At 53.8% G+C, this 17,702-nt stretch overlaps 1 protein-coding gene across 1 annotated transcript in view; it reads right to left on the bottom strand.

Moving 5' to 3' along the window:
• SNTG2 (syntrophin gamma 2) overlaps positions 1-17,702 on the bottom strand; it is a 339,157-nt gene that overhangs the window by 132,523 nt on the left and 188,932 nt on the right. The window contains exons 15-16 of the mRNA XM_088026250.1: positions 16,174-16,217; positions 16,035-16,076 (exon numbers count right to left, since the gene is read on the bottom strand). Coding sequence (XP_087882376.1) covers positions 16,035-16,076; positions 16,174-16,217 — 86 coding nt within the window. The remainder of the gene's footprint in view (positions 1-16,034; positions 16,077-16,173; positions 16,218-17,702) is intronic.

Raw genomic sequence — 17,702 nt, 5'->3', positions numbered from 1 at the left:
GGAGCCCGCGACGCCGGCGTCCAGGCCAGACGCCCCCTCTCCGCGCACAGCGACACGGAGCGGCCTTCCGCCGCGCCCGCAGCGCGCCATCACTCGCCGACCGCGGGGCACGTCCGCTCCGTCCCCCACCCCCCAGGAAAACGGGAGCTGGTTGCAGCCTGACGCGCTGCTGCGCCCCCAGAACGCGCAGCGACGTCAACGGCCGGCCTTTCCAAAGGAGTCGGCTTCTCCCGAGTCCTCCCGAGCTCTCCCGAGTCCTCCCGAGTCCTCCCGAGCTCTCCCGAGCTCTCCCGAGTCCTCCCGAGCTCTCCCGAGCCCTCCCGAGCCCTCCCGAGTCCTCCCGAGTCCTCCCGAGCTCTCCCGAGTCCTCCCGAGCTCTCCCGAGTCCTCCCGAGCTCTCCCGAGTCCTCCCGAGTCCTCCCGAGTTCTCCCGAGCTCCCACCAAAGGCCCCGAAGCCTTCGAAGAGCCGGGCGTCTGAGCGGCTGCGCGGGCAGCTCGTCGGCCAGGGTTCCGAGCCGGGGCCCGAGGTCGGGGGCCCGGGGCTCGAGGCCGGTGCGCACGCGGCGGCGCACGCTGCGAGGCCCCTGCCCGCGAGGACAGCCACCCCGCCCGGGGACGCCCGGCCCCACTGAACCCCGACCACCTCCCGACGCCACTCACTGGGGCACCAGCCCTGCGTCACGTCAGGGGCTGGACACGCGCAGGGCAAGCGCGCCACGATTCCACGGCGCCTCACAAACTCACCTCAATTCACGAGGCCTCTTGAGGCGAAAAACCTACTTCGTGCGGGCATGCACGCCGCGGACGCGCCACACAGGCGCACGTGCACGCACGCACGCACACGGGTGCGCGCTCGCACGCATGCGCAGGCTCCCACACAGGCGCATGCTCTCACACACGCACGCACGCGCAGGCCCCCACACAGGCGCATGCTCTCACACACGCATGCACGCTCGCACGCACACGGATGCACGCTCGCACGCATGCGCAGGCCCCCACACAGGCGCATGCTCTCTCACACACGCATGCACGCTCGCACGCACACGGATGCACGCTCGCACGCATGCGCAGGCCCCCACACAGGCGCATGCTCTCTCACACACGCATGCACGCTCGCACGCACACGGGTGCACGCTCGCACACATGCGCAGGCTCCCACACAGGCGCATGCTCTCTCACACACGCATGCACGCACGCACGCACACGGGTGCACGCTCGCACGCATGTGCAGGCTTCCCCACAGGCGCATGCTGTCTCACACACGCATGCACGCACGCACGCACACGGGTGCACGCTCGCACGCATGTGCAGGCTTCCCCACAGGCGCATGCTCTCTCACACACGCATGCACGCACGCACGCACACGGGTGCACGCTCGCACGCATGTGCAGGCTTCCCCACAGGCGCATGCTGTCTCACACACGCATGCACGCACGCACGCACACGGGTGCACGCTCGCACGCATGTGCAGGCTCCCCCACAGGCGCATACTCTCTCACACACGCATGCACGCACGCACGCACACGGGTGCACGCTCGCACGCATGTGCAGGCTTCCCCACAGGCGCATGCTGTCTCACACACGCATGCACGCACGCACGCGCAGGTCCCACACAGGCGCATGCTCTCTCCCACACGCGCACAGGCACGTGCTCCCACACAGGTGCCTGCCCGGCCCTTCGGCCCCCGGGCCTTCTCCTCTCCCTGGGGTGGGACCCGCTCACCCGACCGTGCAAACAAGCTCATACGTCGACTTTGCTGTGTGTCCACATCTGCACCACCACGTCTGTCCTCCAGCTCGCTCCCGAGGCTGACCCCACTAACACTCGTCCCTGGGACCGTCCGCCCCAAGCTAGCCCCTGACACCCGTCCTTGTTCAGCGTGAATTCCAAGATCCGTCACTCTACCCCTCACCCCCCGGCAGCGCTGCACCAGCCACGCTCAACCGACCCCCCACCCGCCCGCCGCTAAGTCCCCGGAAACGCACAGCTCGGACGGGCTCGGGTGCCTGCCACGGGGTCCCAGCGGTCGGCCCTGCGGGCCCAGCACTTGTCTCTTATGGAAGCTGAGCTCAGGCCCAAACGCACGCGCGTGCCGTCTCGAGCCTCCTCCCGCCGGCAGACAGAACGGTTGGTGCACACGGTGGGCGCCCCACATGAAATCCTCCTTCCCCCAACCGCCTGGCATGCTGAGCTCACCAGCTACAGTCTGTTAAAATAACCGGCCTGTTCACCGTAGGACTTCAGTGCTTCGTTCCCACGCATGCAGGGGAATAAAAGAAAGGTTAGTTTATGAGCGCTCCCCCTTAAGCTCAGTTGTAGAACCAACACACTTTGAACAAAGAAGCTATGTTATTGGAAATGAGTATTGCCACAGTCAGCAGCAGGGAATCCTACGTCAGAGACAGTTCGTGCAGCTGGGCCGTGGGAGCCACGCCAGATCTGCCGGATCGGGGAACCGAGCAGACACCGGTGCATCCATGCACCTGATGGACCAGGTACCAGCCTAGCTGGCAAGGTGACCTTGACGCACGAACTTCTGTGCAGAGAGGAGACCGTGCAGGGCCAACTACCATGCCTTATAAATCTCTGCAGGGAAGGGAAGCTCAGCATCTGTCTCCAGCCTCCGGGAGCACCGCTGCACAGGGTGCTGTTGCCCTTGGTCGCAGCCAGCGCCCACGCCTCACACTCCTCATGTGTGTGCATGACGGAACTGTTTCAAGAGTCTGGAGAAAGGGTTTTGCCCAAACAGAGACAGAACTGCACTGTGCTTCCCAAAGGAGCATGATGTTAGTTGTTTCTACCTGAATCGCTGCCTTATCCCCAAACAGAACTTACGTGTTAATGCCTCTGCGCTATAACTTCCCTCTCGTTGCTCCTTCCACATGTGAGCCTGGCGCGTGGGTCCACATGACACCTGCCTGAGCACCGAGAGTCTGCATGGGACCCAGAGTCAATCCTGTGAAATCCTCTTCAAGGGATCTCCGCTCTTACCCGTGTCTCTGCAAACCACACCAACCACAAACTGCCAACTTGTTACCTCCGTGACCCCACTGTCCACTCTCAGCATCTTGAACTCCTTCAGTCCCTGAGAATAAAATGCTGGACACTGTGCAGAGACTGGCAGTAAAAGTCACTTGCGCCAGGAATCGCAAGGATGCCTGTGCACGAGTCTGGTGGCGCATCACACCCTCAGGCCTACCCAGCGCACATGGGTCACTATTTACCAAAACCAGATAAAGCTCGGCCGCCACCTTACTTGGCCCCTTGTGACTATTCGTTTGCTGATGTGTCATCTCTTCATGCCCCAGGAAGGGGCCAGTGACTCGGACAGTGGGTTCCTGGCCCTCACGCCCTCGGGGGTCCCTCTGAAGCTTGTGTTTAAAGAGGCACTGGAGGTGTGGTTCACAACATGGTGAGTCCCTGGGAAACAGTGGCTTCGCCCTGAGCCTGGGCTCCCCGCACACCCAGTGGCCTCCGCATCTGTCCTTCACCAAGTATGTCTGCAGGGAACCTCACATCAGACGCTGCTGTGGACTGGTCCCCACACGACGTCCCCAGCTTCTAGTCGTGCCCCTTCACAAGCTCCCAGACACCTGCTGTCATTGGTAACACCTGCTTCATGCTCACATTCTCCCTGGGTCCCTCACGCTCTTGCCCTACGCAGCCCGGCGGTATCGTGAGAAGCCCATTCCTCACAGCCTACTCCAGCTGCCCAGCCTGGCCCAGGTGTCCATGCCCCTTCTCCTCCCACACTCCTGTGCTCCCTAATCACGACCTCTCCGAGAGAATGCCTCAGCCGCTGGGCTCCCCACTGACGTGACTTCACGCCCACGCTCCTGCCTTCTCCCCTACGGGACCTCATGCTCCCCCCACCACAGCCCCATACCCCAGAGACTAAGAATGCCTCCCTCTTCACCAGCGATGCCTGCCGGGGTCTCCAGTCTGGCCACGGCGCCAGGTGTCCCGCTAAGCAGCTGCCCACCCCCCACACCCAGGCAGGACAGTGGGGCTGGAGAAGAACAATGTCTGGCTGAGGAGTCTCATACCACACTCATGGCTGCTATTCTCGGGTGGGCTCTTGGGGCATCAGGAGGCGTTTTTATCCACGCTCCCGCAGGGGACCTTCCTCCTGGTCGTCTCCCCTCAGATGAACCCCCAGCGTCGCCTCCTCTTCCCACTGCTGGTCCTTGTGGGTCACAGGGCGTGATTCACTAGAAATAAGACTGCCTGCACCACCATCGTGACCCGTGTCACAGTGCGTAGTGGCCCTGCCTCCCTTCTCTGCAGAGGGAGGCCCCTCGGACTGTGAGTCCACCCGCGCAGCCTGCAGCCCCCGTCACCTGGCGACCTGCTCCCCTCGGAGCAGGAACAGACCACCTCCCACCCCAGACGTCCCTTCATGCACATCCGTGTGCACAGCTGCGGCGACAGAAAAACCCTGAAAGACTGCCCCCCGCCAGCCCCTCACTTCCCCAAGCCGGCCCCCGACCATCAAATTGCAAGGCCGGTCCTCAGTCTGCACCTCTGCCAGCCTCCCCACACTCTGCCCTGTGTCCATTCCCCTTGGCCTCAGGATCGACGCCATCCTCACCTCCCTGCTCCCCCCGGGGGTTTCTTTCCTGGTCTCCCAGAACTCGGAATGGTGGGACTGTAAGGGGCAGTCCCTGGGCCCTCCCCCCATACATATGACCGCCGTTCTTAGCTATGACATAATGATTTGTATTTATTCCATTATTTATATTCTTTTTTTAAATTTTATTTTATTATGTTAGTCACCACACAGTACATCATTAGTTTTTGATGTGGTGCTCCACAATCCATTGTTTTCGTATAACACCCAGTGCTCCACGCAGAACGTGCCCTCTTTAATACCCATCACCAGGCTAACCCATCCCCCCACCCCCCTCCCCTCTAGAACGCTGTTTGTTTCTCAGAGTCCATAGTCTCTCATGGTTCATCTCTCGCTCGGATTTCCACCCCCTTCATTTTTCCCTTCCTTCTCCTAATGTCCTCCATGCTATACTTTATGTTCCACAAATAAGTGAAACCATATGATAATTGACTTTCTCTGCTGGACTTATTTCACTTAGCATCATCTCCTCCAGTCCCATCCATGTGGATGTAAAAGTTGGGTATTCATCCTTTCTGATGGCTGAGTAGTATCCCATTGTATATATGGACCACACCTTCTTTATCCATTCATCTGTTGAAGGGCATCTCAGCTCTTTCCACAGTTTGGCTATTGAGGACATTGCTGCTGTGAACATTGGGGTGCATATGGCCCTTCTTTTCACTACATCTGCGTCTTTGGGGTAAATACCCAGTAGTGCAATTGCTGGGTCATAGGGTAGCTCTACTTTTGAATTTTTTTGAGGCACCTCCACACTGTTTTCCAAAGTGGCTGTACCAACTTGCATTCCCACCAACAGTGTAAGAGGGTTCCCCTTTCTCCACAACCTCTCCAACATTTGTTTCTTGCCTTGTCAATTTTTGCCATTCAGACTGGTGTAAGGTGGTATCTTAATGTGGTTTTGATTTGAATTTCCCTGATGACTGATGATGATGAACATTTTTTCATGTGTCTGTGAGCCATCTGTATGTCTTCTTCAGAGAAGTGTCTGTTTATATCTTCTGCCCATTCTTTGACTTGATTGTTTGTTTTTTGGGTGTTGAGTTTGAGAAGTTCTTTATAGACCTGGGATACCAGCCCTTTGTCTGTAGTGTCATTCGCAAATATCTTCTTCCATTCTGTGGGTTGACTCTTTGTTTTGTTGACTGTTTCCTTTGCTTGATGAAGTCTCAGAAGTTCATTTTTGCTTTTGTTTCACTAGCCTTTGTAGATGTATCTTGAAAGAAGTTGATGATGGGTGATGTATTAGGGTTCTACTAGAGAAACAGAGCCATGGAGGGAGATACTGGATTTGTGTGCAAGACCGAGAGAGAGAGAGAACTCTGTAGGTCAGAATTCAGGCTGGAAACCTTCAACAGAATTTGTGGCTTCAGGGCGCCTGGGTGGCTCAGTTGGTTAAGCAACTGCCTTCGGCTCAGGTCATGATCCCAGGGTCCTGGGATCGAGTCCCATATCAGGCTCCCTGCTCAGCAGGGAGTCTGCTTCTCCCTCTGACCCTCTTCCCTCTCATGCTCTCTATCTCTCATTCTCTCTCTCTCAAATAAATAAATAAAATCTTTAAAAAAAAAAAAAGAATTTGTGGCTTCAGCTGATAGTGAGAGTTTTTTCTTCCTCAGAGAGATCTCAAATTTTTTTAATCTTAAGGCCTTCATCTGGTTAGATGAGGCCCACCCACATTATGAAGGGTGACCTGCTCAACTCTAAGTCACTGGCTGTAGACATCAGCCACATCTACCGAATACCTTCACAGCAACACCTAGCTTAATGTTTGACTAGGGAGCTGGGTGCTGTAGCCTAGCCACATGAACAGATAAAACTGTTAATAAACTGACATATTGATATATGATGGTTATTTAAAAATATGTAAAGGAAAAGAGCCACATTTTAAAAATTGGATTATCTTTGTTTGAATGACACATGGGAAGGATCTACTCCTTTGAGTTATAAAGACAATATGTTATTAGGAATATAAATATATGGAAGAATAAATGATCTAAATATAAGCAGAAAGCATGTTACTGTCCCTCAGATGGACGTGGTGCATAGAACCTACTGGCCAGAACTCAAACCTGACTGGTCTTCCCAGAGCCAAATGTCCCAGCTCCACTCCAGTGAGCAGAGGCTGCCGGGGGTTCTGCTGAGGATAGGCTGGACTTGGAAACAGATCAAATGAGGAGCAAGGATGAGTCAAAGGCCCCACATCGGTGTTGGCAGGTGGCATGGGGACAATGCAGGTTGGATGAAGCAGGCGTCCTGGATGGATGGTATGCATGCAGTGGCGAGAGCAGAGGGCTGGCGCAGGTGGGATTCCAGGCCATTCCAGCTCGGTGCCGTGCATCTGGACAGAACCTGGAGCATGCTGGTTTTCTGGGACATGAAGATGGGGCAGGGAATCTCTAAGTGTCCTGTCAATGCCTGGCTTCCTTCAAAGGGATGCAGGATGGTAGATATTTTCCACATGATCACAGAACATGGTCCATCCTGTTCTACCTCAGAAGGAAGTAGAAGTGTTGGTCAAACACATGACAACCGATCAGGCCCCCAGTCCATGACCTCAGACCACGACCGATGAGTGAGCACACTCTGTAATTCCACCCTGACACCCACCGGCCGTGGGTCACGCTCTTCGAGTCCATGGATGTTGGTAAGGAAGCCCTTAGGATGCCCACGGACTTGCCCCAGCAAGGCAGTGTACTCTCTCAGATAGCAGGAAAAGGGATTGCTCTGATTCTCACCATGATACTCCCAATTCCAGCTGGGCCTCCTCCTGGCTGATGCACCCTCACGTGGGAGTCTCATGACCAACATGGGGAGTTTGATGAGCAGCACGTCCTACACCCAAGAAAGGGCATTTCTACAGAATGCTCTGCACGACGCCATGCACCCAAGGAAGCTGGGGCAGGGAGGCCAGAGACTGGGTCACAAACTGCTCTGTCTTCCTTCCTGACACGCTAACCCCACAGGGACATGCACGGCCCAGGGGGGTCCCAGGATAAGCATGAATGGGTCTCCGTGTTTTATGAAGCAAGATGCTCATTGGCATTCCCTGCAACCGTCTGCTAGGCAAGCGTTCGCTTGGTAAGCGTCAGAAATATGAGCTCAGGTGTCCCACTGGCCCCTTCCGACTGTTCCCTGTAAACCATCCGCGTCAAAACAGCATCTGAAACTAGTTCTCCAAACCTTCAAGTACAGGCTGTTAAGTGTGATTCACTATTTATTACGGGACTTGTGATTATGCAGTCTTTCCCAAGGAAACATTATGACATCAGGTAGCAACATTTTAATAATGGAGAAATGTCAGCTAAAAAGTCAAGATCAAACTTTACCCCTCGGTTCAGGGTGGGCATAGATAATTTTGTCACCAGCACCTAAGTAGATAGATTCTTCCGGCCTGCTGGTTCCCCACATCTCAGAGCCATAGACTTCTAAGGGCGTGAGAGTGGCCACAACGTGCAGATCCACAGATGGGGGTCTACTGACGGGAACAAGGCAGAGCTGTGATCCTCTCTACCGCCTGGGTTTCCTTCCTGTTGGAGTTGACTGGTTTAGAGTGACCCTGTTGGCTTCCACTCCTATTAACACTGATATCACTTACATGATGTAATCAGAACTGGCTCAATGGTGAGGCAAGTGCCAGAAACGTCCACGTGTCACACTGCCAAACCCCCACCTCGCCACCCCTAACCTCACTTCTCCCAAACCGGCACGCAGACATGCGCCCACATGCACGTGTCTACACACTTGACAAGAAGAACATCCGCATTTTCACTTCAATTTAAGCACTGACCAGTCCAGCGACCCCCACGGGATGAACCAGGGGATCACTCATTTACTTTGCTTCCCAGGACGTGTTTCTAATAATTTATTGATGTCCATGGGGAATAACTGGAATAAAGGGGTGCACTCCCAGGGGCCTGCTGAGCATCACCACCTGGGCTTCACAGGGAAGGTGGCACCCAAAGCTGTGGTCAACCTGGGGGCACAGGTGAGGCCGCAGCCATGGGCTGGACAGGGACTTCCCACACGGCCCTGGCCCTCCTCCTCCTTCCTGGCTTCTGTGTCCTTCCTTCATCCCCAGAAGCCCGCTCTGTGCGAGCAGGAGTGCAGCCCGCCGTAAGGAACATCCACGTGGCCTCAAGGAGCTGCTGGCCCGTCTTTCTCATTTTTGAGGAAGATTCTGCAGGAATTGGCGGCACACTCTCCTGCTCTGTCCTGATCACACAGTCCTGAGGACCTCACAAGGGAGCAGCCTAAAAACGTGTCCTTCATGTGACTCCTGCTTAGCACTGTGCTGGCCGAACACAAGAACATACCACGTGCAGCATGGTGTGCCCACTCACCACCCATCCTGGGCTCTCAGCTGTGCGCGGGAGTGGGACCTCCTGGGGCCCTGGCAACCCTGCTCCTCTCCTGCTTCTTGTCCACGTTCGTCCACACAGACAAGAGCAGACCACCAGGTCCCTGGTCGCCTCAAAATCCTCCTGCGTAAAATGAGGGGCTGGACCAGGTATCCATGAGGTCTCTCCATATTTCATGTTTTTAAAACAACCCCAGGTCCACATGACAGGACAGTTTGCTCTGCGATGACCAAGGAGGTCATGCCTCAAGCTGTGCTTGCTCCTGAAATCTTAGCTGAGGAGCTGCTCTTACTCAATCCAATAACAGAGATGAAAAACCCAAACAGAATGCACAAGGAGTTTATTCATTTCAACCCTTCCCTTTAAAAAACACAGCTACTACTTTAGTTCCTTTAAATGTAAAATTAAAATATAAGACACTTCCAACTATTGATTCTCTTCCTTCAAGAAAGACCACAATCAGGCCTGTATCATCTTCCACTGCCTCAGCAAATTTCACCTTCTTGACTCTCCCAGAATAATATTTGTGAAGGTAACGGGCGCTTCCACGTGGTGTCACCACATCCGAGCGATTCAGGATCTTACACCACGCGGCTACAACTCTGAGTTCCCTTCTGTGTTAACTTGCACTGTTTTGGGTAAATCATCTAAAATTTCCTTTGCTGTATGTGATCCTTGACATCGTCCTTGGATTACTGCTTGGTGGCTCTTATGCCTGAAGTCCCAGCACAGGAGGAAAAACACCGTGGGTTACCACGGACGAACCACGTCATTTTCTCTCTGTCAGGATGCTGGTCTTCTGCCAACAGAAGCCACCTTGAGAAGGAATTGAGAACGTATGGAATGAACCAAAATTGAGAATAAATCAGTTTCAAAGAAGGAAAACACTTTCTTCAGCACGTCTGCTCTGGCGGCTGGGGGCAGGACAGCTTAGGGGGACACAGGAGGTGATCTAGGGTCACCACACCTGGTGAGTGCAGATTCCATCCCACAGCAACTCACAGATGCGGCAGTCGCTTGCCTTCCCGAGACTCACATTCCTGAGCTCTCATGGGACGGACCTGACTTCTCACAGCAGAGCCACGGAGCCTCAGTCAGCCTCCAGAACAGAGTCGACTCAAGGACCGCATGCTCTCAAATCCGGGACAGAGTCCTCAGGAGGAATGTTCGTACCGCCCGCCTCCCCACTGGCTCCCACAGAAGGACGTGCGGCATCGGTGCTGGATCCGAACTGAGGCCACCTCCCAGGGACCTGAGCCCATGATGGTGGGCCAGGCAACAGCCGCCTTTCCTTCATCTTGAGCCTACCGCACACGCGTCCTGGTGGCTCTAGACATGGTCTGCGGTGATTCTTCCCTTTTCTGCATACAGTTGAAGAGACGTATTCACTAACCAGAGGCATCTCCACGCTGGCTTCCTGACTCATGGTCAGAAGGGGCCTGTGGAAACCCTCAGAACTGCTTCTCCTGGCACAACAGAAGCCCAGCCACCGGGCCACAGGAAGGACTGGAAGAATGGCGATTCATCCTATGTTCCCAGTCTGTGTGCCTCTCCGGAGCAGGTGAGTCAGCTGTGATGACGGCGCTCTACCGTAAACATGAACATACGGACTTCGATGACAACTACGGCACTGCCCCCGACGTGCCCTGCTCCCGCTCCCTCGGGTGCAACCGCTTATGTGGCTGTCTTGCTTTCTCCGTCCTTGCCAGCTGAAAGCACTGTGTCCTTCCTCTCCTGCCTCAGGGCTCTGCTGGCCATCTGTCTGCCTGTCCTTCCATCATCTACAGGAAATGGGACCTCTGCCAGGGCCGTCTGCTGGTTTGCTACATCGGCGGCATCATGCTTATTCCACTTGGGGAAAATGAGGCAACACCTCGGAGAATTTGGTAACATGCTGGGGGGAGCAAGACACGGCCCCACAGCAGACCCCAGCCTGCAACCTCCTTGCATTTGCTGTTTGCTGGTGGCCTGGGGCACGTCAAGCATTCCAGGCTGAAGGATGAGTTGCTGCAGGTCGGACCTCCGGCTGGGAAGACAACAAAACTCCCATTGGTCTCTGTGGGTTCTGATGGGAACAGAAACCACATCTGGCCATGCTGCTCTGCCCACTTACCCAACAATCCATCAGGCAGCCAGTTTTGAGAAGCTCTGCAGCATATCCACGCTACCGTCATGCAAGGGTTCTGCCACGTGGGCAGCACAACTCAAGACCCAAGGTGCTGGAGGGTGCACGTAGACAGGACTGCTGGGTGACATCTGGGGGAGGCTAACAGGACAGCCACATGCATACCCTTGGGTTTGGGGATAAAGCCATGTCAATAAAACCATATCTGCTAGTAAATGCTCTCTTTTTTGAGAAGCTCCTTGGGATAGCGAGCTGTTGCTGGGCTCTGGCAGGGTCTGAATGCTTGACCACAGGTCCACGAGCCACAACACAAAGCAACTGTCCACCAAGGCTTGAATGTCACCTGCCCCACAAAGCCACACAAGTTGGACGTGGGCACCGATGTTACCAAGGGGGACTGGTCTATACAAGACTGGGCTGGACCAGGTCTCGGTGGAAGAAGTGAGCACATGAGCAGGAGTCTCGACCCCCTACCGCTGCCACATGACCTGTCCCATAAACCACACCTGCGACCTTACCACAAGTTGTGTTCCCCACTCCTGTGATTTTTAACATTACTAATTAAGAGGTCTGGAAATTACAGAGACATTGTGCTGAAACTAAGGTACCTATCTCCTGAAATCCCTGTATGGTGCTGAGTCTAATGTGCCCTGGGGCGGAGAACCACCTCCCCCAACAATTTTCCAGCTCACGAGTAAGAAAATATTGTCAGTTAGCTATCTACACATGTCTCTGTATCCATCAATCATCTAATCTTCTATCTATAATCCACCTGCCCACCCATCCATCAGTCTAATCCATGCTTTTTGGCTCATGTCTGATCCAGCTTTAAGGCTCCTTTTCACGGGATGGAAAGGCTTCTGGAGCCACCTGTCTGTTCACAGTGATGGAACTTCTGGGCACGTTCTCAGAACAGAGCATAGACGCAGGGAACGATAACACCTGATCCCAGAAAAGAGGATGTGGGGAGGCGGTGGGAGGAGGCAGAGGGCGACTGCCCCGGGACAGGAAGAGGGGCGTCTCTGCCAGGAGCTGAGCTGAGTGCAGAGGCAGGATCGGGTGGCTCTCCTCCAACGTGAACGCAGCACGTTGCTCCCTATCAGACCACACTTACCCTTGAGGGCAAGGCCTGGCTTATGCACGATTCGATGCCCTTAGTTCCAGCATAAGAGACGTTCCATAAATATTTGTCAAGTGAGAATGGCCTGGGGAAAGCGAGCCCCCTTCTTTTTATTGTTATGCTAATCACCATACATTACATCATTAGTTCTTGATGTAGTGTTCCATGATTCATTGTTTGTGCATAACACCCAGTGCTCCACGCAGGACGTGCCCTCCTCAATACCCATCACCAGGCTAACCCATCCCCCTACCCCCTCCCCTCTAGAACCCTCCGTTTGTTTCTCAGAGTCCATCGTCTCTCATGGTTCATCTCCCCCTCCAACTTACTCCCCTTCATTCTTCCTCTTCTGCTATCTTCTTCTTTTTTTATTCTTAACATATATTGCATTATTTGTTTCAGAAGTACAGATCTGCGATTCAACAGTCTTGCACAATTCACAGCGCTCACCATAGCACATACCCTCCCCAATGCCTATCACCCAGCCACCCCATCCCTCCCACCCCCCACCACTCCAGCAACCCTCAGTTTGTTTCCTGAGATGAAGAATTCCTCGTATCAGTGAGGTCATATGACATGTCTTTCTCTGACTGACTTATTTCACTCAGCATAACACCCTCCAGTTCCATCCACGTCGTTGCAAATGGCAAGATCTCATTCCTTTTGATGGCTGCATAATATTCCATCGTGTATATATACCACCTCTTTATCCATTCATCTGTCCATGGACATCTTGAGCAAGCCCCCCTTCTAACAGATGGAGTGAACCGTGGAGAGGGACCGGGTGAGTGGTGGTGCTCCTGTGGGTGGGCACAGCCTGGGACACACAGCTGCTCTGAGCTCCACACCATCTTCTGTTCTGTGTTTAACACACGTGACTGATTTTATTTCTCCCCTGAGGCCTTACTGAGGCCGGATGGATATGGAAACGTGAAAAAGGACTGATTTTGACTCAACTAGGAGGCTCATGAATTTTTACTGATCAGGGCCGTTCTCACCAATGTGTTCATAGTACCTAAGAACTCAGTCTGCGGGCCACCTGGGTGGCTCAGTCGTTAAGCGACTCCCTTCGGCTCAGGTCATGGTCCCAGGGTCCTGGGATCGAGCCCCGCATCGGGCTCCCTGCTCGGCGGGAAGTCGGCTTCTCCCTCTCCCACTGCCTGCCGCTCTGCCTACTTGTTCTCTCTTTCTATCTCTCTGCCAAATAAATAAATAAAATCTAAAAAAAAAAAAGAACTCAGTCTGCTACATCAGACTAGAAGTAACTTTCTACCATGATGCTCTCATATCTGAAAGGTCTTTTTAAAAGTTCTGACCATACTGCAGGGAAAATGAAATCCGTCAGGTGGGCCACTCTGAGGTCCTGTCAGCCCAGCCCACTCAGCCTAGCCCGCCCGTGAGCCCCACCTGCAGACCTGCCCCGGGCCCTGCTCCTCCCCGTGCACGTCAGACTCAGTGACTTTCCTTTGTCTCGGGTGACGTGTCTTAGAATTTGCCCAAGACACAAACTTGCCCACGGACTGTCTGCTCCCTGTTGCGGCTACTCTAACAGCAGATACCAATGTGGAGAAAAACCCGAGTGTACTAAACAGAGGGAAGCTGTAGGCTTATCCTCACATATGTATTACATGGAAATAAGCAGATTTCTGTCCCTGTCATGTAGCAAAACTATTCTGAAGCTTGGGACAGTATGTGCATGAGGAAGATTCATTTTGTGGATCCTTTGTGTTCAAGCAGCGCTGACATTCTTCCTTTTAGAATTAACTGAAGCTAAGATTTACTCTGAAAAATGAGGGTGTGAGGCTATGTGATTTATGAAGCCTTCACAAACTTAATATTTTTATGAACTTTATGAATCTGAAAAATGGAATCTGTCTCAGTAGTAGTGCTAAAACCACATCTGTTCTGTCACATAAGAATCTAGACATATCATTTAATAATTTGATTTAAAGGTATATTTGTACCAAATACTGGAATAGCTCTGTTTACAAGGTTTGCCCATCATTCACTCAAGGATGAGCCTTTGGGTGAACACTGTGTGCTTTCTCTGGGCTGGGGCAGGGTGCACGGGGCCCTCTGAGTCATGTCTTCCTTCACCCTAAGAAAGCAAAGCTGCAGAGAAAACACAGACGTGCAGCTTAGAACATGGACAATTGGAAACACTCCATGCACGTGCACATACACCCCAAACTGTGCATCCCTCGAGAGCCAGTACGTGTTTATGCCGACTGCGAGTGCCTTCTCCAGGCCCGGTGCAGATAGGGGGCCGTGCATGGGCCCCACAGGAAGAGGTGGGGGTGCATACGGGTTCTTTGCGGGCGAGCAAACAAGACGGACTGTGAGCAGGTGTCCTGGAAGCTCAGTGTGCTTCATCTCGGGGGAATTTCCAGCAAAGCGGCTGTCTGCCCTCACCTGGAGCTAATGGTTGGTTTCCTGGAAAAACAAACCCTGAGGCAGGGATGTCCACACGCCGACCCTTCAGGGGATGTTCACAGACTGAAAGTGTGCCGGGAACCCTGTAATCCTCAGAATAAATTCCCTCTGAGAGGCGTCCGCACCAGTGCCTCAGGGACCAGTCGTTCCTCCCGGTCTCGCCCCCGCCCTCCCAGGTGCCACTGCTGCATCGAGCTGCCCCCGTGGCTGTCCCCGTCGTCCTCCCTCATCGACGTCACCCTCCTTCATTGACAGCACCCATGGCCTTGACCCCACCGCTCCTTGGTGCTGTCCTGGCGTCAGCCACACCCTGTGCACGGCCTTGACCCCACTGCTCCTTGGTGCTGTCCTGGCGTCAGCCACACCCTGTGCACGGCCTTGACCCCACCGCTCCTTGGTGCTGTCCTGGCGTCAGCCACACCCTGTGCACGGCCTTGACCCCACCGCTCCTTGGTGCTGTCCTGGCGTCAGCCACACCCTGTGCACGGCCTTGACCCCACCGCTCCTTGGTGCTGTCCTGGCGTCAGCCACACCCTGTGCACGGCCTTGACCCCACCGCTCCTTGGTTCTGTCCTGGCGTCAGCCACACCCTGTGCACGGCCTTGACCCCACCGCTCCTTGGTGCTGTCCTGGCGTCAGCCACACCCTGTGCACGACCTTGACCCCACCGCTCCTTGGTGCTGTCCTGGCGTCAGCCACACCCTGTGCACGACCTTGACCCCACCGCTCCTTGGTGCTGTCCTGGCGTCAGCCACACCCTGTGCACGACCTTGACCCCACCGCTCCTTGGTGCTGTCCTGGCGTCAGCCACACCCTGTGCACGGACATCAGAGCTTCTCTGTGCCCAGCATCCCGCAGTGTGTCTATTCCGTCCTTCCTTGTGTCCTGCGGTCTGACCTGACCTGGACAGAGTCCTTCTCCACAGAAGGAAGTCCAGGGCAAACGCATGCTTATGAGCCCTCGTCCCAGGTATCACCAGGCGTGTGCATCACGAGACATCCTGCAGGGTGTCTGCCCACGTTACACACGAGCGTGTGAGAGCAAACCAGCAAGGGGACACCTGACAGACACGTCTCACCACCGGCCAGGCAGCGTCCGCACTGCCCGACGCTCAGTCCTCCCGGTTAGAATGGGAGCGGTGCCACCCCCTCTGCACAGCCTGTGAAGGCCCGTCGTAGTGTCCATGATGCACCTCCCCACACACGGGCATCTCACAGGGCCTCCAGCACGGCACCTGCTTAGTCTTTTCTAGCGTTCTTTCCAGTTCACAAATAAACTCAGTGAAATATGATTTACAGAGAAAAGTAATCACAGCAAAAGAATATACAACAAGCAGAACAAAAGTTACAAAATGAGGCACACTCACCACTTCTTCATGGGTTGCATCTTCTACATTAATGCCATTAACCTGAAAAGACAACAAATTGAAAAGTTTGAGGATGATATTGGTCACTAGAAGTGTAAAGTAAACAACAGAGCCAAGGGCTAACGTTTGCAATACTGACCTGCAGCACGGCATCTCCTACGAACAACATCCCTGTCTGGTCAGCTGCAGGGTTGCAAAAGGGATACAGGTGTTAAGGAACATTCAGGGACGTCATGCTTTGTTAGGGCGCTTGTCCAAGCTTAGTGTCAGCAGCAACTGGAATGGCTTGTGTGTGGGCACATGCGCATGCATGAGTGGGAACATGCATGTGTGCAAGTCTGTGGGTGAATGTGTGCATGGGAACATGCATGCATGAGTGTGCACATGTGTGGGGAATGTGTGTGCCCATGAGTGTATGCACACATGCATGTATGGGTGAGAATGTGTCATACATGTGTGTGGGTGAGCGTGTGTGCACTCAAATTGGTGAATATGTGTGAACATGTGCGTGTGAGCACTGTGTCAGTGTGCATGGGGCATTCAAATGTGAGTGCACTTGGGCGTGCATGGATGTGTGGACTGCATGGGTGCACACGCAGGTGCATGGGCCTGTGTAGGTGTGGGAAAATGTCAGCAGCCAAGCAGCAGGCACCCCACCCATCAAGCTGAACAGCCAGCCAATCTTAAGCACATTAAGAGAGTTACTTCGCAGACATGTAAGTGTTGTTTAATATGGAACACGAATGTCACCTCCTCCTCATGAAGAATTTCACCACCTTATGTGTAAAGTCTGATTCCCGGTTTTCATTAAGTCGGCACAGACAATGGAACAGGAATCCCAAAAGCTGTTCAGCATTTCCGCACTTTCTCGGGAACAAATTTACACAGACAGTTGTAATTACGGAGACGGTGTGAAGAACACAGATGGGGACATGCCCTGGGGAGCCCAACAGAGGCTCACGGCACCGTCCCCACTGCCCCTCCAGTCCTCAGAGGCGGGGACAGCGGCTTCCAGTAGATGAGCACATCTGCCCAAAATGCAAAGCATCTCGACCTCCCACCTTCCTATGAATTTGTTTCAATTTTTTAGTCTTTGGTTAAATATTGGAGACCAAATAATAAGCTATTCTTTTAACACTGCAATTCTCCATGTTCCCTGAATGCATTTAATGCTAACTGTTATATTATTTCTGGTCATTGACAAATATTAAACTTTTTTGAAAATACAGTACAGCCTTTATTTGACTAAATGTAATGGTACTGAATTTAGGTAATTAGCAATGTTCTCATTTACACGGCAACTTTGCCCAGAAAGCCCGCATGACCCGGCAGTGTGACCCGTCTCTCTCCGCTCTCCCCACACTTTCTGTTTTCCGAACCCTGTCCAGCTCTGAGCTGGGGGCAGGGAACAGGACAATGCTGGTGGAAGGGGCTCCAAGTCTATCAGGTGAAAATCCACACAAGGCAACAGAAGGATTACTGACTACTGACTGTACAAATATTTTGTAAAATTATGCACAGTAGCACCCACATCCACATATAGCTCTGACATGCACGAGAGGTCCAGATGGTCTGGTGAACCCCAGGTGCAGGATTTAATCGTGCAGGACCTCGGAAAAACCTAGAACACAGACACAGTTCTGCCCTGAAGCTGAACAGAAACAAGGG

This window comes from Eumetopias jubatus, unplaced genomic scaffold (genome assembly GCF_037043125.1).
Source record: "Eumetopias jubatus isolate StellerSeaLion01/CBP00866 unplaced genomic scaffold, mEumJub1_p1.0 scaffold_9, whole genome shotgun sequence".
Lineage (NCBI taxonomy): Eukaryota > Metazoa > Chordata > Mammalia > Carnivora > Otariidae > Eumetopias > Eumetopias jubatus.
The sequence above is the reverse complement of the archived record's forward strand: the minus strand, read 5'-3'. Positions and strand labels throughout refer to the sequence as shown.